This window comes from Neofelis nebulosa, chromosome X (genome assembly GCF_028018385.1).
Source record: "Neofelis nebulosa isolate mNeoNeb1 chromosome X, mNeoNeb1.pri, whole genome shotgun sequence".
NCBI lineage: Eukaryota > Metazoa > Chordata > Mammalia > Carnivora > Felidae > Neofelis > Neofelis nebulosa.
The window spans coordinates 46,194,024-46,216,426 of NC_080800.1; the positions used below are offsets into that span (position 1 = coordinate 46,194,024).

Sequence of the window (22,403 nt, forward strand, 5' to 3'; positions counted from 1 at the left end):
TTTTTAAAAATACAGTGAGATATCACCGCATGCCAGTCAGAGTAGCTAAAATGAACAAATCAGGAGACTATAGATGCTGGAGAGGATTTGGAGAAATGGGAACCCTCTTACATTTTTGGTGGGAATGCAAACTGGTGCAGCCACTCTGGAAAATAGTGTGGAGGTTCCTCAAAAAATTAAAATAGATCTACCCTATGGCCCAGTAATAGCACTGCTAGGAATTTATCCACGGGATACAGGAGTGCTGACGCATAGTGGCTCTTGTACTCCGGTATTTATAGCAGCACTTTCAACAATAGCCAAATTATGGAAAGAGCCTAAATGTCCATCGATTGATGAATGGATAAAGAAGTTGTGGTTTATATACACAATGGAATACCACTTGGCAATGAGAAAGAATGAAATATGGCCTTTTGTAGCAACATGGATAGAACTGGAGAGTGTTATGCTAAGTGAAATAAGTCATACAGAGAAAGACAGATACCATATGTTTTCACTCTTATGTGGATCCCGAGAAACTTAACAGAAGACCATGGGGGAGGGGAAGGGTAAAAAAAAGGTAGAGAGGGAGGGAGGCAAACCATAAGAGACTCTTAAAAACTGAGAGCAAACTGAGGGTTGATGGGGGGTGGGAGGGAGGGGAAAGTGGGTGATGGGCATTGAGGAGGGCACCTGTTGGGATGAACACTGGTGTTGTATGGAAACCAATTTGACAGTAAATTTCATATTTAAAGAAATAAAATAAATAAAACATAATAAAATAATCTCAGCCTCAGGGGTGTCAAGGGAGATAGCCATATATTTAATGAGGGTCTCCTTCAACCTCTGTAGGAAGGCTATTGGGCTCTCATTCTGTGTTTGTAAAATAGTGGCTAATTTAGTATAATTTAGGGGCTGAGTCTTAGATATTTTAATGTTTTTTAAAATACAAGCTTGGAAGTGGCAGCAATACCATTCCCCAATCAGGATTTTGAGGTGGAACTGCCTGAGTTCTAGTTAGGGAGTTGCAAGTTCCCTATAGGACCTCCAGTCCCATGGTAATTAATGAGTTGCCCATCCCCATATCTCTTAGCTGCTGCCTGAACCCCACAATTTTCTGTCTCATTAAGAGTCTGATTTAACAAAAGCATTATATCTTTCCAGGTCAACTCAAAAACATATGTAATATGCTGAAAAACCTCTATATACTTATCCGATGAGAACATTTATCTACTTCTCCTTTATCTGTCTTAAAGCTTGTAATGTAAAAGGTTTCTCCTTCTGGCATTCTAGCTTCTCATAAGGGAAACATGTCTGTTATATTACAGGGCGGGCCCAGATGAGGTGGGCAGTAGGGAGCAGAACTGCACTTTTTATATAGATTGAGAACCCAAGGAGGTGGAGGTGGAAGACTTCCTTTCCTCCTTCTCTAGGTCTGCTTTGGATACAGGTAAGGGGCCCTTAATTGTTTCCCCTCCAGAACGGGTTGCCATTAAATCAGGATCCACCTTACAGTACTTACATGTATCTCGATTTTTTAAAAATCTTAAACCAGTGTATATTTAAAATCCATTTAATATAAAATTTCCTTTTAAAGATTTCCCTCATGAACCTTCTAAACTTTCCTTTGTATTCAGATTTTGTCCCAAGCCATTTGTCTCCAAATAGCCAGTCTCATTGAGGACAAAATTACTTTCTTTTACCTTTCACAAAAATGTATTTCCATTCCTTATATTTTTCTTACATATCCATCTTTTTTTACATACAGAGTTGTTTTTTTATTTCCATCAGCCTTAATTACATTTAGCAGAATTGTAACTCCTAGAAACCATAGTCTCCAGGGAAAACTCAGTAGTAATCAATTGTGAACTGTCTGTTACATCAGGATTCCTTAGATGTCAAACTTATGAATCAATTAAGCACAAAACATGTTTTTTTAACAGACCCAAATATCCTTAGTTTTTCTGCAACAAGTCAAAAGCACAAACCCACATCTAGTAATTAGTGCTTTTGCCTTTTATCTCATTAGACATACAATGAATTTAATCTTAATTAATCATGCAAGTAAAACTTTAACGTTTTAGGTCACCAAAGACTTTGAAAGCTATTTTAACAATTACCCATGAAAACTATGAGACAGACAACATTAAACATTATTTAAGTTATTCTTTTGCTAACAAATTGGAACAGAGATAACATGAGCTTATCTGACCTTCAGCAAATCTAGATAGAATAAAAGTTTTGTTTTGTTTTCCACTAGTGGAATTAGGCAGTCCATGCCAGTCTGGAGCAGACAGGGAATTTCCCTGAAACAAAGTGAGTTTGGGCAGCTGCTGGGGAATATTTCTTAAGGTCCCCGTTCTGAGGTAGACTGACCAGAGACCGTTGGCTCTAACAGTTGGTTTTGAGGAATTCTCCCCATCCTGGTATCCTAGATGGGTACCTCCCAGTGAACACTGTCGCAGGACAAGCATGAGGGAAGAGGTCATTTTGTCCACCTGGCCTCTCCTCTCATGGGGATTTAGACACCTCTTAGCATTGGCAGGTCAGTAAAAACCCCAGACTTGTATCAGGCCTCTGCGGACCTGATTCTGCCTTGAGCCATATGAGGTCTTCACGGAATCTCAGGGTAGGACCCACTCAGGCTCCATAGCCGAAAACGTGGAGCATAGGCACTCACACACACATTTAGACAGATGACAGATTTCCACTCAGGATTTCCCTGTCCTATGTGGAGACTATATCACCAGGGAGGTGATCAAGCTCCCCTTCCGCCTCTAGGGCAGGCCTGAATTCCGTCCTAGGTCCCCGGGGACATTTACCCAATCTGATGTCCCATCCTGGCAGAATTTTCCTATTCCCCCTGGAGTCCGTTCAGCGAAGTGGTGGCCAAATATTGTCAGGCCCTGCGAGGGGGGACGGGGCGGGGGGATCCAGTGAAATCACCGGTGGCATGCCTTCCTTTCTGTCACAGGGGCCCAAGAAGAGTGGCCTTCTTGCTGGCCTCCGACAATGGTGACTCAAAGGACAAGCGCGGCTGTGGGCTTCCTGACCAATGCACCAAAAATGTTACAGCAAATACTTGGTGGCCAGGAAGAGACAAGCGACACACACTCGGGATTGGAAAAGACTATTTATTCTGCACCAGTGCCGGCCCAGTGGAATCAGGTCAGAAGACTTAGCCCTGAACCCTGGGTCTGGCCTTCTTTTATGTGTGGGATTGTAGGGGTATAAGGGGAAAAAAAGGGGGGTGCACATATTGACTGTGCTACACGGGAACTTGACAGATGCAGGAGGTAAGCAAGATGACAGAAGACAAAAGCATGCAAGGGAAAATCTGGTCTCGGACATCTAGCTGGCCCCCTTTTTTTACCTGCCCTTCCCATATTTCCTTCTCACCATGAGCTACATCAACATAACGTTGCTATCACAAAAACCTCTTGCTTAGGAAAATAAAAGTTGAAAACAACTCTATTGTCCATTCCAGGAACTAACTGAAAGATCCATCAACTCTTCAGTAAAAAGTGCCAAATGACATTTTTCAACCATAAGGAATTTGAAACTTTCGACTTAATATTCTTGCCTTGCTGTGTCCACCAAACCTACACCATTTTAGCCCTATTTTTACTCAGTCTTCATCACAACCTCCCCCAACGTTGAAAGAATTGTTCTACTCCGACTTCACAATTTGAATACATATCTCTCCTGTCCGGCCACCTCAAAGACTCTGCTAAGACCCTGTCCAGGTAGTGTTTTCCCTGACAGAGTTATCCAGTAAAGTCAGCTTTATTATCAAGTTGTTTGATTTTTGGAAAGCACAGTACATGACAAGCATAGTCACCATTACTGAACGTAACGAACCAGTGGACTGAGCTTAAACCCCAGGACCAATATGGATAGAAACTTCTGAAATGTGCACTGATTGAAGGACCACAGGTACTTAGAGAAATCAGTTACCAAACCACAGGTTTAAATGTGCAGTAACACAAGCAAAAAAGGTAAAGAAAACAGTTGTTAATGTATTTATTATACAGAGGAGAGCAAATTCACTCAAGTATGACAGCAAACCCAGAAGCATGGAAGGGAATGATTGATCAAAGCATGTATAAAAATAGTATTAAAGTACTTAGTATCTATTTTTGTTACAGATATCTTTCTGAGAAACATTCAGCACTAACGGTGACTTGTAACTGTCTGTCCCCAAAGTATCTGGTTGCAAAAGAGAGCTCGGGCAGGAGGAAAAAGGCCACTCTTCAAGCACCATGTCGGGAACTCTGCGGACACTGCCTTCCCACGCCTTGGCTGCAGGCGTGGGAAGAAGTCCACGAACATTGCATACACCCACGTCAGTACGCATACACCCAGTCAGTACGCACATATCCACGTCAGTACGCACACACGTTGCACCAGGCCTTTCCTGCGCATGCCCATTGTTAAGAAAGACCGTTGCTGAGCACGCGCCCTGCTGCCCACGCGTCCTGTGAGCAGAGCTGAGGAAGAAGCGGTGGTGTGGGCGGTGTCGTGATCTTTCTGGCTGCCTGCCCTCAACCGGTAGGTCCACAAATCAGTCCTTCCAGGACTTTAAGTGTGAGTGACTGTGAGGAGAGTGCCAGTGGGCCTCGGGCGGGTCGGGACGGTAGATCTGTGGCCTCGGAGGAGGAAGTTGCTAGGAGTTAGCGTTCTTCTCCTCACAGGCGTCGCGGCCGCCATGGCCCTCGTCCTCGTGGCGGTGGCACGGGGACAAGTGAGGACAGCTGGCGGCCGAGGACGGGGGAGGTGAAGACAGGGTGGGTCTTGGGGGCGTTCTTTGAGGTATCTGAGTCCTGCAAGCACCTGGAACTGCCGGCGGAGCACTGAAGCCAGAGTCCTCAGTGGGACCCTGGGTGGGAGGCGGGCCAGGCGGTACAGAACAGGTCTGGAACGGGTGCCTGTGGGCGGGGGTGGGGAGCGGTCAGTAGGTTAAGTGGCTGACGCTGGATCTCAGGTCAGGTCTAGATCTCAGGGTGGTGAGTTCGAGCCCCACCTGGGCTCCAGGATGGCCGTGAAGTCTACTTAAAACAAAAAACAAAAAACGGTGTGTGGGGCTGGAAACGGGGAACGGTGTGGGGTTGGAGCTGCGTCCCGGAGATTTGTATCGCACTGTGCAGGGTGTCAAGGGAGGAGCCGGCTCACTGGTCAGTATCGAAACTAGACACCTTGAGCCCTGGTGGTGGGAAGACAGCCATAGGCAGTACGCAAACGATTAAGACTTCTCTGTGTTCCAAGGAAACCTTATTTAAGAGGCAAAATGGGCCCAGTAACTGGGAATGTGGAAACAGTAGCGACTCAGGTTTAAATATCCAGCATTGTTTTCTCACATGCCTTTATGATGGGGAATCTAGCTGTGAAACTAAGCCTCGCGTTTTCTCCTGTCCTTAAGGTGATTTGACTGCCAGTTTGGCCGATGTGAATGATCTTGCAGCCCGTTTATTTGGTGTGACCACAGCATGTACACTATCCTTACGCAAGGTTGATTTTGAAAGTATTTTCAAAGTAAAAAAAAATTAAAATGTTACGCCTTGGAGGTGGTGTACCTAGCCTTTAGAATACATTTTCCAAATACTGATATTCTACTTTCAGGGTGAAAAATGAGTGGGCGTGTGAGAACAAGGTCTAAATCTAAACAAAGAAAGGATGATGGCAAGGCTAACCAGCCAGCTGCACCTGTGGCTGTGAGTACTTCAGCAATTGATGTTCTATACCATCAGTTTATTTCTCTGAAAATTTTGTTGACCTACCAACGTACAGATACAGTGATAAAAGTTTCTTTGCTGGGAAGGGGCAGGAAACATTGAACCAGAAGGATTCCATACTTGTGTTCCCTGGGTAAATATACCCTATGACTCCTTTGTCATGCTTACTAACAACAAGTTGTACGTATCCATCCCAGCATAGTTTAAAATAGCCTCCAGAGTGCTTGTGGGTACCTCTTCCGGGTAGCCACTCTGTGGGAAGAGTAACTCTTTTTTAATTTAAATTTTACTTAGCGTACAGTGCAATATTGGCTTCAGGAGTAGACTTCAGTGATTCATCACTTACGTACAACACCCAGCGCTCATCACAAGTGCCCTCCTTATCACCTGTCACCCATCTGTGCCATCCTCCACCCCCACCTACCTCCATCAAGCCTCACTTTGTTCTCTATCCTTAAGAGTCTCTTGTGATTTGTTTCCCCCTCTCCTTTATTGTTACTTCCCTCCCCATATGTTCCTCTGTTTTATTATTAAATTCCACATATGAGTGAAATCATAGGGTACTTGTTTTTCTCTGATTGACTTCTTTCACTTAGCATAATACATTCTAGCCCCATCCACATTGTTGCAAATGGCAAGATTTTAATACCTTTTGATGACTAATATTCCATTATATGTATGTGTATATAAATGGCCATATAACTTTTAGGAATACAATATAGAACTATATTTTATAAGTGTTTTTATACTTATTTATTATTTGATATAAAATGCGTAACATAGGTTTATATTATTGGCATGCATTAATGCAACTTTTTGTTCACACACACACGCACACCCTAGGCCCAGCAGCCCAGTGATGAGCAGCCTCAACAAAGGGAGGCACCCACTGAGTGTCAGGATATTATGCCGGAGCGAGAGAAAGCAGTTGAAGAAGCACCTCTGGATGAAGGTGAAGGGAAAGGGAAAAAGAATGCTTATGGGGGCACAGGGTATATTTTTGCATCACGCATTATGACGTAACAGGACAAAACAAAACCTTAGAAGAGAATCTCAGCCATTTCCTGAAAATTGTTTCAAAATGTGAATAGAGTATAGTTTACAGCTGTATTCACTCTAACGAATTTCCCCTTTTTCTTCAAGATTTAATCTGCTTGAACAGGCAGTCTGTTCTAAATCAGAGGAAACTGTTTACTACAAAAGTATACATTTTTTCACTAGTTGAATGTGTTCTTCTTAGAACATTTTTGCGTGGCCTTTTCCTTCCCTGCATCAAAAGTGTAAGCTGGTTTTAACAGTGTGTGCAGAGTGCCGAGTCAGCATATCTTATAACATCAGGAATAAAGAAGATTTGCATAGGGATGGTAGCCTCATTTTATAAATAAGAAAACTAAGGTTCAGGGATTGTGGCTTGCCAAAGACTGCTTGACACATGGAGACATAACTCAGATTTCATTACACGGTTTTTGTACTTCCTACCATCTGTGTTGTTATACCAAAATGTGAGTGCTTTTGTATAAAATGCATTAAGACTCAAATGTGTCTGTACTGTAAAATAGCGTAGTACAGGCACAGGAATAAATGAAGTTCAGTGGAGCAAGAGATAGACTCCAGAAAAAGGCTCGAGGAATGACAGCCACCATTTCCTTTGCTTAATCATTTGATATGGTACATTTGGGAAACGCTGTATAATTTGGGAGACTGGCATATAGGTAAACTATATTAGTGTGATTTTTAAGTGGCTTTAGGAGGTGTTTAACAACTTATGATTAGGAAAATCAAAAGTATCTTAAAAGGATCATGAAACGGAAATTACCAGCTTCCAAAGAAAGTATTTTCATCAAATACTTGTATGGAATTATTGACATCATTCAGGCCATGGATTATTTCAGGAATTCGCTGGTGAGAGGTTTCTACGATAGGACTGATGACAAAGTCCATTAATTTCTTTCCACCCTGCTCCCTTTATTCTCACTGTAAGACAGAAGTTTGACTATAAGTCACTAATATTTTGCTGTTATTTTTGATACTTGGTTCTCTGCATGATTCATTTATCATAAGTTATAGAGAGAGACTTTGCCCCTAAATCTAACTAGTTAAATTTCACAAAATAGCTTTCAGGTTGCTCCAATAGGAGATGTATGTCACTAGTGTAGGATTTGTCATAGGCCCACAAATGCACTCAGCTAATTGTTCAGGAAATTAAATTTTAATTTTCATTAAAATCCTATCCATGGAGCAGGGTGCCTGGGTGGTTCACTCAGTCAGGTGTCACACTCTAGATTTTGCCTCAGGTCATGATATCAGGGTTCGTGAGCTTGAGCCCCGCATCCAGCTGTGCACTTAGGAGTGCAGAGCCTGTTTGTGATACTCTTCGTTCTCCCTCTGTGTGCCCCTCCCCTGATCATTCTCTCTCTAAATAAATAAATAAACTTAAAAAAAATCCTGTGCATGGTGTACATTTAAGATTTCTTAGCTGATGCTCTCTATTCTTAGTACACTGTGGTAATATAATGCAAATGTAGATTTAGTGTGGTTTCTCTTTAGATTGTTATTTGAAATAAGGTTTCATATTACAGGAAAACAAAGATGGGAAGTCCATCTTTCCATCGCTTTTTTTGTTACCCTAAGTCTACAGGCTTGTATTTCATATAATGGCAAGAATACATATTATCACTTCTTTCTTTATATTTTATGTTTACTCCTTAAGTTGATTATCTTTTTTTTTTTTTTTTTTTTTTTGGTAAGGCCCTGACCTGGAATCTGGTATCCAGGAACTGCCTGTGCCAAAGAGTGGGGGCAAAAGTGAAGATGACAGTGATGTGAAGGGGGCGGATGTCCCAACACTGGAGCCCGTGAAGATGCCTGAAGCAGATATGTTATCCATTGAGAATGCAAAGTATGCAGATATTTTCCTGAATATTATATCTTTACTTATGTAGATATGACTTTATTGATACTTTAATGACAGAGTTTACACATAAAGGTAACTTTCATAAGTAGTTCAGACCCGAATTTCCTGACTGCCTGACTTATACCCTATCAGATGTAGACTTAAATTGGGTCAGAGCCTTCTTAAATAATAAAAAATGAAACCATTTCCTTTTTTATAAAGTGTAAATACTGGGGCGCCTGGGTGGCTCAGTCAGTTAAGCATCTGACTCTTGATTTGGCTCAGGTCATGGACTCACAGTTTGTGAGATTGAGCCCCACGTTGGGCTCTGTGCGGACAGCATGGAGCCTGCTTGGGACTCTCTCTCTTCCTCTCTCTCTGTCCCTCTCCCATTTGTGCTGTCTCTCTCTCTCACTCTCTCAAAATAAGGAAATAAACTTTAAAAAATAAATAAAATACACTGTAAATACTTTAACTGATGGCTACTTAAATTCAGAATCTTCTATAATTTCCTCTTTTAAAAACCACAAAATGGATTTGGAGTAAATACCAGTTTGTATGAAATATGCTGAGGCACTGAAGTAGGTTCTAATACCAGCTCTAACATAAGCTGTGTGATTCTGGGAGGATCCCTTCACTTCTGAATGCATCTTGGCTCATATATTTAGTGATTTCAAACCAGATATATTGCAGTCAGTTTTTATTGCTGATTTTTGCATTCTGTGGTCCTATTGGATAATATACATGGAATACAAAAATCTTCCATTTTGTATGATTTATTTGTCATCAGATAACATCTTTGGTCAAATTTTAACATCTGAGTTGAGATTTCATTGCTACTGAGAACCAGAAAACACACTGCTTGATGTTGGCTTTTCTCTATGGAGACCTGGATACCTGTTCTTAAATTTTGTCAGACTCTAAATTATTGTGGCTCTTACAGAACACGTGCATTTTGAAACCTTTCCCCAATGAAGGCTCAAATGACTGAGTGATAAAATGGCAAGAGATAGTCTAGTTTCTAGTTTCTGCACTCTCCCTACATCAAGTAGGGTGCAAGCATGGGTGTCATATGTAAGCGATGAATCCCTAAATTCTACTCCTGAAACCAGTGCGACACTAGATGTTAACTAACTTGAATCTAAACACAAAGATAAAAAAATGAAACTACCTTTTAATAGGTTTATTTCATTTTATCTGTTCTGAACCTGAAGTGTTTTTTTTCTTTTCTTGTACCTACAGAAAGTGTGGTGTGTTCCAAAAATGTTGGTAAAGCATACGCTTGGAATTCTATCTTATAAAATAAAAACTATAGTGTCCTCTGTATATCATTAATTTAATGTAAATAAATTCTGCTGAGTAATGTTTCCAACTCTGTGTCTGTCTTACAGGTGAAGGACAACCGAAAGTGTAAGCAAGAAGAAGCTGAAACCATGCAAACTGCTCTCATGTAGGAAGGACACTTCACTGTTAAAAATCCCTCAATAAAATCTTACAACTTTCTCCAAAGACTCTTTTCAACCCTGTGTTAAACTTACTCTAAGTATTAGATGCTATTGAAAATTGTGTCATTTTTTGAAATTTTGTATTCTGATTGAGCTGGTAAGTGCAGATATATCTGTACATCAATACTCTCTCCAGAAGCCTTGCTACATAGGATTTAATGCCAGAGGTGTATGTCAACATCCATTATGAGCTTCCACATACACAATTCTATCATCTTTGAATACTAACAGTTTGTGTCTGCTGTTTTAAACATTACCCCCCCCTCTTTGTTTTCTCATTTCACAATATTGGACAGACCCACCCAGTACAGTGTTGGGAAGTATTGGTAAATAATGGACATCCTTGTCTTATTTCTGGTAGGAATTAGAAAATTTTTAGCATTTGACTATATTTACTGTGACATAAAAGAAGTTCCATTCTTAGGTTAGTTTCCTAACAACATTTCTATTGAATATATGTTGACTTTCATCAAGCACTTGTAGAACGTTTATTGAGATGGTTGTAGCAGTTTTCTTCCATTAATCTGTTAACGTAATGAATTTCGTACATATTTTCGTATGTTTAATTTTTTTTAATGTTTATTTAGTTTTGAGAGAGAGACAGACAGACAGAGCATCGGCCAAGAAGTTGCAGGGACACAGTGAGACACAGAATCTGGAGCAGGCTCCAGGCTCTGAGCTGTCAGCACAGAGTCTGACGTGGGGTTCAAACCCACAAACCGTGAGACCATGACCTGAGTTGAAGTCTGGCGCTTAACCGACTGAACCACTTAGGCGCCCTAATGTTTTCCTATGTTTAAGTCAACCATATGCTACTGGGAGGGAATGTTCATGATCTATGATCTTTCTGAATAACCTACATCATATTAATTAGGTTAGAATTTGTATTAATATCTTCATGAGTGACATTAGCATCTACTTTTATTTCGTATACACTCTTGGATTTTAGTATCATGGATATACTGGCTTCATAAAATTTATTGGCATGTAAGACCTCTTTTTCTATCCTCTGGATCTGAAGAACCTGAAAGGCTATGAGTAATGTTGGACTAGAGTTTCCCATGTTCAGCTGTCTCTGGATTGCATCTTTCTTGGAAATTGGACCCTACCTAAATGGCGGGGAACCTCCAGATCCGCATCATTTCAAATTTGGTGAGGTGCCCATCTTCCCTGCAAGATGCCTCTAATGATGCCATCACTCTGAAAGCTACCTCCTCCAGTTTCTACGCTGTTCTTAATCTTCTATTCCCAGAAAGTTAAAAGTCATGGCTCTGTTATAACTAGATAATTTTGATCTGTGCTCTATAATTGTGAATAGCTGGCCCTCCACTGATTGTGCGCGCTTAGGACAAGAGATCCATTTATTGAGTTTTTTAAAGAATGAGTTAGTATAAAAACTCCTCTATTGATAGCATGTATACTATATGTCAGTGTCTTCTTTCTCCTAGGTTCCATACATGTATAACTTCATTTAATCTTCACAAAAAGGTGTGTCAGAGTGTACCCACAACTTACTTTTGACTCTAATAAGCAGTAGATTTCGGGATTCAGTTCTAAGAAGCCCTTGGTCATCCTCAAAGTAAATACATCTGGAAATGTTGGCCAGGAAAACTGATGGTGTACATGATGACGATACTGGCAATCTGACGTTTTCATAAAAACTTAGAGTAATTTTATAATGTCTGACATGAAGGGCTTTGTCCTTTTGAAGGCAAGGTTTCACAAAATGTGGCACACAGACTTCACATGGTTTTCCAGATGATTTCATTGATACAAAAAAAAAATTAAAATTTTAAAATAATAGCAGACTTATTTTACTGTGCTATAATATAATAACTACAACACCAAAGCTATTTGGAACAGTTTATCCAAAGACAAAGAATGATGTCACAGGCCCCATGGCAAAAAAACACAGATCTCTTGCAAAACTTCTTTCTTCAAAAGTTATTTAACGGCAGGGATATTAGCCATTCTTACAGGTGTGAGGTGATATCTCATTATAGTTTTGTATTTTGTATTTGTATAGACTTGTATTTGAAGAGTGATGTTGAGCGTCTTTTCGTGTGTCTGTTGGCAATTTGGAGGTCTTCTTTACAAAAGTGTCTATTCATGTCTTCTGCCCATGTTTTAAATTGGGTTATATGTTTTTTTGGGTGTTGAGTTTTATAAATTCTTTCTATATTTTGGATACTAACCCATTATCAGAAATGTCATTTGCAAATATCTTCTCCCATTCTGTAGGTTGCCTTTTAGTTTGGTTAATGGTTTCCTTCCCTGTGCAGAAGGTGTTTATTTTGATGAAGTCCCAGTGGTTTATTTTTGCTTTTGTTTCCCTTGCCTCAGGAGACATATCTAGAAAGAAGTTGCTACCGCGGATGTCAAAGAGGTTACTGCCTGTGTTCTCCTCTAGGATTTTGATGGTTTTGGGTCGCACATTTAGGCATTTGATCCATTTTGAATTAATTTTTATTTTTTAATTTATTTAAATACAAGCTACATAACATACAGTATAGTCTTGGCTTCAGGAGTAGAACCCAGTGATTCATCTCCCCCATGTGACAGCCAGTGCTCATCCTGAGAAGTGCCCTCCTTAATGCCCATCACCCATTTAACCCATCCTCCCACCCACCCACCCCTCCAGCAACCCTGTTTGTTTTCTGTATTTAAGAGTCCCTCTGGTTTGCCTCAGACAGAGAGTTTGTATTTCATTTTTGGGTATGGTGTAAGAAACTGGTCCAGTTTCATTCTTCTGCATGCTGTTGTCCAGCTTTCCTAACCATTTGTTAAAGAGCCTTTTTCCTCATGGATATTCTTTCCTGCTTTATCAAAAATGAATTGACCATATATTTGTGGGTTCCTTTGTGGGTATTTTATTCCATTCCATTGATCTATGTGTCTATTTTGGTAGCAGTACCATACTGTTTTGATCACTACAGCTTTGTAATACAATTTTATGTCCCAAATAGTGGTGCCTCCGGGTTTGCTTTGCCTTTTCAAGGTTGCTCTGGCTATTCTGGGTCTTTTGTGGCTCCCTATCAGTTTTAGGTCTGTGACAAATGCTGGCAGTATGTTGATAGGGATTGCATTAAATGTGTAGATCGCTTTGTGTAGTTTTGACAGTTTATCAATATTTGTTCTTCCAACCCACGAGCGTGGAATGTCTTTCCATTTCTTTGTGTCATCTTCAATGTCTTTCATCAGTGTTTTAGAGTCTTCAGAGTACTACAAGTATTTCACCTCTCTGGTTAGGTTTATTCCTAGGTATCTGATTGTTTTTAGTGCAATTGTAAATGGGATTGATTCCTTAATTTCCCATTCTGCTGCTTCCCTATTGCTGCATAGAAATGCAACAGATTTCTGTATGTTGATTTTTGCATCCTGTGACTTTATTAAATTCATGTATCAGTTGTAGCAACCTTTTGGTGAAGTCGCTTTGGGGGGGGTGGGGTTTAAACAAGAGTATCATGTCTACTGCAGCAGAAGCAGCAACGGGTGTTGGCAAGGATGTGGAGAAAGGGAAACCCTCTTGCACTCTTGGTAGGAATGCAAACTGGTGCAGCTACTCTGGAGAACACTACAGAGGCCCCTCAAAAAGTGAAAAGTAGAACTACCTTATTGTCCAGCAGTTGTACTACTAGGTATTTACCGAAAGAATACAAAAATACCACTTCAAAGGGATACATGCACCCCGATGTTTATAGCAGCATTATTTGCAATACCCAAGCAATGGCAACAGCCCAAGTGTCCATCAACTGATGATGAATGGATAAAGATGTAGTATAGGGGTACTGGGTGTCTCAGTAGGTTAAGTGTCCAACTTCAGCTCAGGTCAGGATCTCACAGCTCGTGGGTTCGATCCCCACATCGGGCTCCGTGTTGACAGCTCAGAGCTTGGATCTTGCTTCAGATTCTGTCTCTGGCTCTCTCTGCCCCTCCCCCACTTTCTCACTTTCTCTGTCTTTCTTTCAAATACAAACATTTAAAAAATTTGTTTTAATATATAGGATATTATATATATATATATATATATAATGGAATATATATAATATATATAATATATATATTCCATTATATATATTATATTATATATATATATATTATAATTATAATATATATTATATTATAATATATATAATATATACATATATACACACAATATATATATAATATATATACAATATAAATATATATACATATAATATATATAATATATAATATATATAATATTATATATATAAGTATTATATAAATATATATATAAATTATATTATATTATATATAAATATATATAAATATATATTATATAAACATATATAAAAATATATATATATTATATATATAATATAATATATATATAATATAATATAATATAATATATATATATAATGCAATATTACTCAGCCATAAAAACTAATCAAACCCTGCCATTTGCAACGATGTGGATGGAGCTAGAGAGTATTATGCTAAGCAAAATAAGCCAGAGAAAGACAAAAATCATATGATTTCACTCCTATTGTGGAATTTAAGAAACAAAACACATGATCATAGGGAGAAAATAGAGGTAGTCAAGCCAGGAAACAGACACTTAACTACAAAGAGCAAACTGATGGCTACCAGAGGGGAGGCAGGTTGAGGGGTGAGTTAAATAGGTGATGGGGATAAAGGCGTGCTGTTGTGATGAGCACTGGTTGATGTATGGAAGGGTTGAATCACTATATTGTACACCTACAACTAATAGTAAACTGCATGTTAACTATTTGGAATTTAAAAAGTTAAAAAAGTAAAATTAGTAACTGTAGTAAAATTCCAAAAATAAACAATGGCATGATCAGAGAAGCCACAAATCCCTGTTTCCCTCTACATACATCTCTATCACCCTAACGATACAGAAGCCTGGCTGTACCTTACACCCCTATTACTGTACACAATGCAAGAGTTACATCTGTGAGCTCCTATTTGCAACCTCACATCCAAAAAATATTTCTGCAACTAAGGGATATACTCAGAATTCACCATCCTTACGGAATGGCAGTAGATTACAAGCAACAATTGTGTACTCACAGAGTTTTAAAATATTTCCTGGTGAAAAAGACTGATAGTCTAAGGTTCAAATTAAAAGTGAGACTTAAGTTGGGGTGTTCTGCTTTGCCACAAAATATGTGGGAGTTCTCTATGTTGTGGAGCTGGATGAATATACTAGGGCACAGGTAAAAGGAAAGAAAAAGGAACCAGGGGGACTGCCTACTGTCTCCCTATAGGCTAAGGCATGAAAATAGCAATGGCGTTCAGTCCTGCCTCTAACACACACTGTGTGATGGTGGGAAAAGTATTTACATCCATTGGGACCATTTCCTCATATCTAAAGTAGAAATCACAATACTTACACTAAATGATTGCTATGAGGAATCAATGAGATAACATATATGAAATAGGCATTATATTGTAAATGGCTGTGGCTTATTATATTCCTTTCATTTAAACTTTCAAATAGTTTTTATGTTATTTACCATTACAATTATATCTCTAGTAAGAGACACATATTTTGAATTTCAAGTAGGGATACAAAGCTAACTTTTTAAATGATTTGAGCTAGAAACTTATTTGATTTGCTTGTTTTAATTACTTTTTTTATTATTTGAGTATAGCTAACACAATGTTACATTACCTTCAGGTGTGCAACATAATGATTCAACTTCTCTATATCTTATGCTATGCTCACCACAAGGGTAGCTACCATCTGTCACCATACAGTGCTATTACCACATCGTTGACTGCATTCTTTATGCTGTGCTGTTTATTCTCGTGGCTTATTCATTCCATAACTGAAAGCCTGTTTTCCCACATCATTTCACCCATTTTGCCCCTCCCATTATACCCCTTCTCTCTGGCAACCATCACTTTGTTCTCTGTATTTATAGGTATAATTATGGTTTTTGTTTGTTTATTGATTTGTAGGTTTTTTTAGATTCCACACATATAAGTGAACTCAAATGGTATTTGACTAATTTCACTTAGCCTAATACTCTCTACATCTCTAGCTCCATCCATATTGTCACAAATGACAAGATCTGTTTCTTTTTTATGGCCGCATCATATCCCAGTGTGTGTGTGTGTGTGTGTGTGTGTGTGTGTGTGTGTGTGCGCGCGCGCGCGCATGTGACTGTGTACCACATCTATGGACACTTAGGTTGCTTACATATCTTGGCTATTCTAAATTATGCAATAAACTATGCAAAAATGAGTGTTTTTATGATAGTTGGGTAAATACCCAGTACTAGAAGTATTGGATCATATGGTTTTTCTATTTTTAATTTTTTAAGGAACATCCATACTGCTTTTCACAAGGTTATTTAATTTAAATAAATATAGTGATGAAATAGCAACGACAACGATGTCAGATGTGGCATCCAATCTAAAGTGTGTTTGTAAATAACTGAGGTCAGACAAGGCTGATCTAAGTAATGGCATGTGCTAAAAAATGCATTCCTTCTTATGTGTGATGCCAAAAATAAAATAAGTCAATATTTGATCAGGCAACCCACACAACTCAAAACCAGAGTCTATCTGTCATGTGGTCAGGTCATCCTTAAGTAGCCCAGCAGATGCTACCAGGACCACATGGTTAACTACAACAGCTGTTATGTTGGCTTTTTACAGTCCCACAGACTTGGGTTGGTAAGATGACAGTGAGACCAATGGTTTCAGACAGTTTATTACTTACAGACACAGCGAAAGCAAGATTGCCTTAGTGTCAGTACCCTGCATCCCTAGCCCCCCAGGAATAGACACTGAATGAGAGTTGTTCAGTGACAGACACCATAGGTCTTGGGTCTCTCTGCTGGTGAGAAGCTCACAGCAGTACCCTAATGCAGTGAGTATCTTTGTAGCCCACAGATGTACTTTCAGAAGCCTAAACTCGACTGAAGCCAGGGATGGGTGAATAATGACTTGTGTCAGCCTCCGGCTAGATAGGTAGTCAGGTGTGAAACTACCTGGTGGCGGTTTCTCATTAGACTGCTTAGCTCCCCTTGCTCCAAGAGGATTCACATGGTGTTCTGCCAAAACTCAGGTTCCTGCAGTCTAGCTTTGCCTACATGGCCCAAGTAAGGACATGCAAAGTTGTCAGGGCACAAAGGCAGAGACGGTCCCACACAGTCCCTGCCTCCAAACAAAGGGCCATATGTATGGTTCCTACAAGTATAAGTTGTGTAATATTGACTCCTATATAGACCAGGTGCTTTTACTGTCAGGATCGTTACAAAATATTAACTAATTCAGTACACACGGATTGATTCCTAACATGGTTCAGGAAATATCTGTGATGCTGGAAATTAAAAGAACCAGCAATGTGCAGTGCTTGCTACAAGGGATATAACATAGGTGGGGCAGACAAACAGAGAGAAGTGGGGTAACATGCAAAGGAGAAACACAGGAAAAGGACCCAGAAAGAACAGTTTCCTGGGTGGCCAGGAAACAGGAGGAAAACCAGGAGAGAAGACTCACTGTCAGAGTGAAAGAGGTCCCCTGGATTCCCACATCCACGGATCCCTGTGTCTGCATACATGATCCTGCTGATAGAAGGCTGGGTGACATCTATGCCTCACACTTAAAACTAAAATAAGCAGTTTGCCTCAGACTTAACAACTAAATGCAGATCTTTGAACAAGTGGTAGGGCACCAACACTGCCCCACAGTCAAAAATCAGAGAATAACTTTTGACTCTCCAAAAGCTTAACTGCTAGTAGGCTACTTTTGATGAGAATCCTTACTGATAACATAAACAGTCGACTATCATACAGTTTGAATGTTGTATGTATTAAATATTGTACTCTTATAATAAAGTAAGCTAGAGGAAAGAAAATGTTATTTGAAAAATCATGAGGAAGAAAAAATACGTGTCGAGTACTGCACTTTATTTATCAAAAAGTAAGTCTGAATATAAGTGGACCTGTGTAGTTCAAACCTGTGTTGCTCAAGAATCAGCCGTAGTCAGAATGGCTATTTCATTTTAATGAAAATTAAAAAAATATATCATTCTGCCCAGTTATCCTCATTTCTTTAAGAGAATAACTAATGATAAAAAAGATAAGTATCTTATTCAAGGTCAACACATTTGTCCCTTTAATTTCTTTGATCAGTATTTTATGGTTTCCACTGTACTGTCTTTTAACTCCCTGGTTAAATCTATTCCAAAGTATTTTATTATTTCTGAGCATATTAAGAATGGGCCAGTTTCCTTTATTTTCTCATCAAACATTTCCTTATTAGTGTATAAAGATGAAATTGATTTCTGTATGTTTATTTTATGTCCTGCAACTTTATTACAATTGTTGATTAGTTACAACGGTTTTTTAAATGAATCTTTGAGGTTTTCTACATACAAACTCATAGCATCTCCAAAAGTGACATTTTGACTTCTTCCTTTCCAATTTTCATGTCTTTTTCCCCCTTTTTCTTGCCTAATTCCTTTAGTGATGACTTCCAGTATTATACTGAATAGCAATGGCAAGAGTGGGCATCCTTGTCTTGTTTCTGAGAGGAAAAGCTTTCAAACTCTCTCCATTGAGGATCATGTTAGCTGTGGGTTTGTTGTAGGTGGCCTTGATTGCATTGAAGTTTCTTTCATCCTATGCTCAATGCATTGAAAGTTTTTATATGAAAGGGTGTTGAATCTTCTTAAATTGCTTCTTCTGTATTTATTGCAATGATCTTGTGATTTTTATCATTCATTCTAATAATGCAATGTATTACTGTGGGGAATAAGCTTAGGAATTCCCTGATTCCTGTACTGATGGGTTAACAAGGCATAAAGAATCACAAAGCCATAGGATGCTCACACCAAAGCTTGGGTAAACTAGATTAGGCAAATAAGGGTGTGTGGGGGAAGGCCCCCAGGATAGAGTAGGAGGGGCAAAGGCCCCCAGAATAGAGTATGGGGGGCAAAGGCCCCCAGGATAAAGGGAGGGCAAAGGCCTCAATACAAAAGTATATGAGGTAAGCAAGATTAGCTATTCACGGCAAAAACACCCCCAACTTAGTACTATAGCAGAAAGCCGCTTTCAGGAAGGAAGGGCCAAATTAGGTAAACAGGTAAGTAGGGCTATAGACTGCTGCAGGTGAAGCTGCCCAGAGCGGAGCTAATTAGCAAAAGAATGGTGCCTTCTTGACCCTGAGTTTACGTGTGTTCTATCTGTCTTATCCCCTAGGCTAGCTAAGATAAACAGACACGGTGCCTCATATCTACTGTTAATATCCATCTGCCCGGCCCCAGGATTTTGGTTTATATTGACCCAAACCCCTAACGCCGTATATCTTCAAAACCACCTTTCCCTCATGCCCATGAGTTAATGTTCACAGATTCATTGTCTCTTTGTGCAAGCCCATCACGTTTGTAAGCCTTCTGATCTTAATAAATACGGAACACAGACTCTTATTTGGGGCTCTTGTCTTCTCCCGGACATTAGCCATCTCTCTCATTTTAATCCTGTGTCTGCTCTCTTGCTGGACAAGAGAGAACTTTAGACCCAGAGTCTACGACATATTACGTTTATTGATTTGCATATATTGAACTGTCCTAGTAGGAATATATCCTACTAGGTCATGGTGTATAATCCTTTTGATGTGTTCTTGAATTTGGTTTGATAACATTGTGTTGAAATTTTTTACACTTATATTCATCAGAGATGAATTTTTCTTTTTTCTGCCTACAGTTTTCTTGCAGTGGCTTCATCTGGTTTTGGTATCAGGATAATGCTGGCCATGTAGAATGAGTTTGGAAGAGTACCCTTCTCTTCAAATTTTCGGCAGACATTGAGAAGGCTTGTCTTTGATTATTATTTTTTTTTTAATATTTGGTAAAGTTCACCTGTGAAGTCATCTGGTTATAGGGTTTTCTTTTTGGGAGGTTTATGATATTTAATTCCACCTCCTAACTCATTTATTGGTATATTCATAATTTTTACTTCCTCATGAGTCACTCTTGGTAGAATGTAGGTGTAGAGGCATTTATCCATTTATACTAAGTTATACAATTTTTTGGAGTATAAATGTTCATAGTATTCTCTGATGAAGTTTTTCATTTCAGTGGCATCCTCTGCAATGTCTCTTCTTTGGATTCTGAGTTTCTTTCACTACTTTTGCTTTCTTTTTTTTTTCTTTCTCTAGTGTACCTAAAGTTTTAGATACTTTATCACTTCAAAAAAACAACTGTAAGTTTCATCAATATTTTCTATTGTTATTTTGTCTTTTTTCCCCATTTATTCTGCTTTGATATTATGTTCTCCTTCTGCTTTTGGCATGAATTATTTGTTTTTACTGACGCCTTGAGGCATAAAGTTCGGTGCTTTACTTGAGGTCTTTTTTCTATATCTCATGTTCATTGATTAGAACAGTAAATATTGTTCAAATGTTCATAGTACTTAAAGACAGCTATATATTCACTGCAATCACTATCAAAATACCAATGGGGACTCCCAGGGAAGATGGCGAGTAGGAGGATCCTATGTTCACCTCATGCCATGGATACACCTAGATAACACCTACACCAGTGTAAATAACCCAGAAAACGACATGAAGAATGGCAGCACAGGCTCTCAACAGCCAAATGTAGTGAACAATCCACACTGAAATGGGTTGGAAGGGAGGAGACATGGTTGGGAGCCACAATAACCCACCAAGACTGCTAGAGGGAGGGACAATGAGGGCAAGGAGAATGAAGAGAAGCAAACCTCACACTAGGTATCCCAGACATGGGGACCCACCACACTGGAAAGATGAATCCTCATGACATTTGGCTTTGAAAATCCTGTAAGAACTTCCTGAGTTCTTACAATCAGTGGAGCTTAATACCTGATACTTTAAAATCAGCAGGCTCTGCTCTGGGAGAGCCTGAGATCGGTAGCGTACTGAATCCCTGCCCTTAAAGAGACAGCATAACAAACAGCCCCTGGAGAGATAGCAGAGAAGCAGCAGTTTGAAAAATGCCTGGAGTAAAATACATAAAACTGTTAAAAACGAGCATAAAGGAACTGATCGATAATAATACAATAATAGTAGGGGATTTTAACACCGTTAAAATGGACAGCAATGGACAGATCATCCAAACAGAAAATCAACAAGGAAACAGTGGCTTTGAGTGGCACACTGGACTAGATGGATTTAGCAGATATATTCACAACATTCCATCCTGAAACAACGGAATTCACATTCTGTTCAAGTGTACATGGAACAGTCTCCAGAATAGATCACATAGTAGGCCACAAAAAAAAAAAATCTGAACAAATTCAAGAATATCAAAGTCATACCATGCATCTTTTCTGACCACAATGCTATGAAACTAGACGAAACACACACACACACACACACACACAAATCTGAAAGAGCACAAATACAGGGACATTAAATAACATGCCACTAAACAATGAAATCGTCAACAAGGAAATGGAAAGAGAAATTTTAAAAAAGTGCATGGAAACAAATGAAAATAAAAACACAATGTTCCAAAACCTCTGGGATACAACAAAAGTGATTCCTTGCAGGGAGTTTATTGCAATACAGGCCTAATTCAAGAAGCAAGAAAAATCTCAAATAAACAAGCTAACCTTGTGCCAAAATGAGCTAGAAATAGAATAAATAAAACTTAATGCAAGTATATGGAAGGAAATAATAAAGGCTAAAGCAGAAATAAATGATAAAGAAAACAAAAAAATACTATAGAACAGATCAATGAAACCTGGATTGAGTTTTGTGAAAAACGTCAAGAAAAATCATAAATATGTAGCCAGACTTAATGAGAAAAAAAGAGAAAGGATTAAAACAAATAAAATTACAACTGAGAGAACAGAAACAAGGACAAACCCCACAGAAATACAACGATGACAGAATGTTATGAAAAAATGATATGCCAACACTCTGGAAAACCTGGAAGAAATAGACAAATTCCTAGAAACATATAAACTACCAAACCTTAAACAGGAAGAAATAGAAAAATTGAACAGACCAAAGAAATTGAATCAGTAATTTAAAAAACTCTCAACAAATAAAAGTTCAGGGCCAGATGGCTGCACAGGTGAATTCTACCAAACATTTTAGGAAGAATTAGTACATATTCCTCTTAAACTAATCCAAAAAGGGTAAAGGAAGGAAAACTTTTGAATTCATTCTATGAGGCCAGCATTACCCTGATATCAAAACCAGATTAAGGGTCCACTAAAAAAAGAGAACGACAGGCCAACCCTGATCAAAGTTGATGAAAAATTCTCAACAAAAATACTAGCATACCAAATCCAACAATAC

General features: G+C 39.0%; 2 protein-coding genes across 3 annotated transcripts in view; both read left to right on the plus strand.

Annotated features, from left to right (window-relative positions):
* Positions 1-4,407: 4,407 nt before the first annotated feature.
* LOC131502007 (P antigen family member 3-like) lies at positions 4,408-10,107 on the plus strand. 2 transcript variants are annotated; one of them, XM_058712621.1, is made up of 5 exons: positions 4,408-4,530; positions 5,599-5,690; positions 6,555-6,663; positions 8,460-8,610; positions 9,996-10,107. In XM_058712621.1, exons 2-5 carry the CDS (start codon positions 5,607-5,609, stop codon positions 9,997-9,999), a joined length of 348 nt encoding a protein of 115 aa, XP_058568604.1. In that variant the 5' UTR covers positions 4,408-4,530; positions 5,599-5,606; the 3' UTR covers positions 10,000-10,107. The 2 variants fall into 2 exon arrangements, with proteins under 2 accessions (XP_058568604.1, XP_058568605.1); XM_058712622.1 differs by lacking the exon at positions 4,408-4,530 and adding an exon at positions 5,468-5,487.
* Positions 4,470-22,403, plus strand: part of LOC131502008 (P antigen family member 3-like) — a 186,318-nt gene continuing 168,384 nt past the window's right edge. Inside the window, exon 1 of the mRNA XM_058712624.1 lies at positions 4,470-4,488. The gene's annotated coding sequence lies outside the window, so the exon portion shown is untranslated. The remainder of the gene's footprint in view (positions 4,489-22,403) is intronic.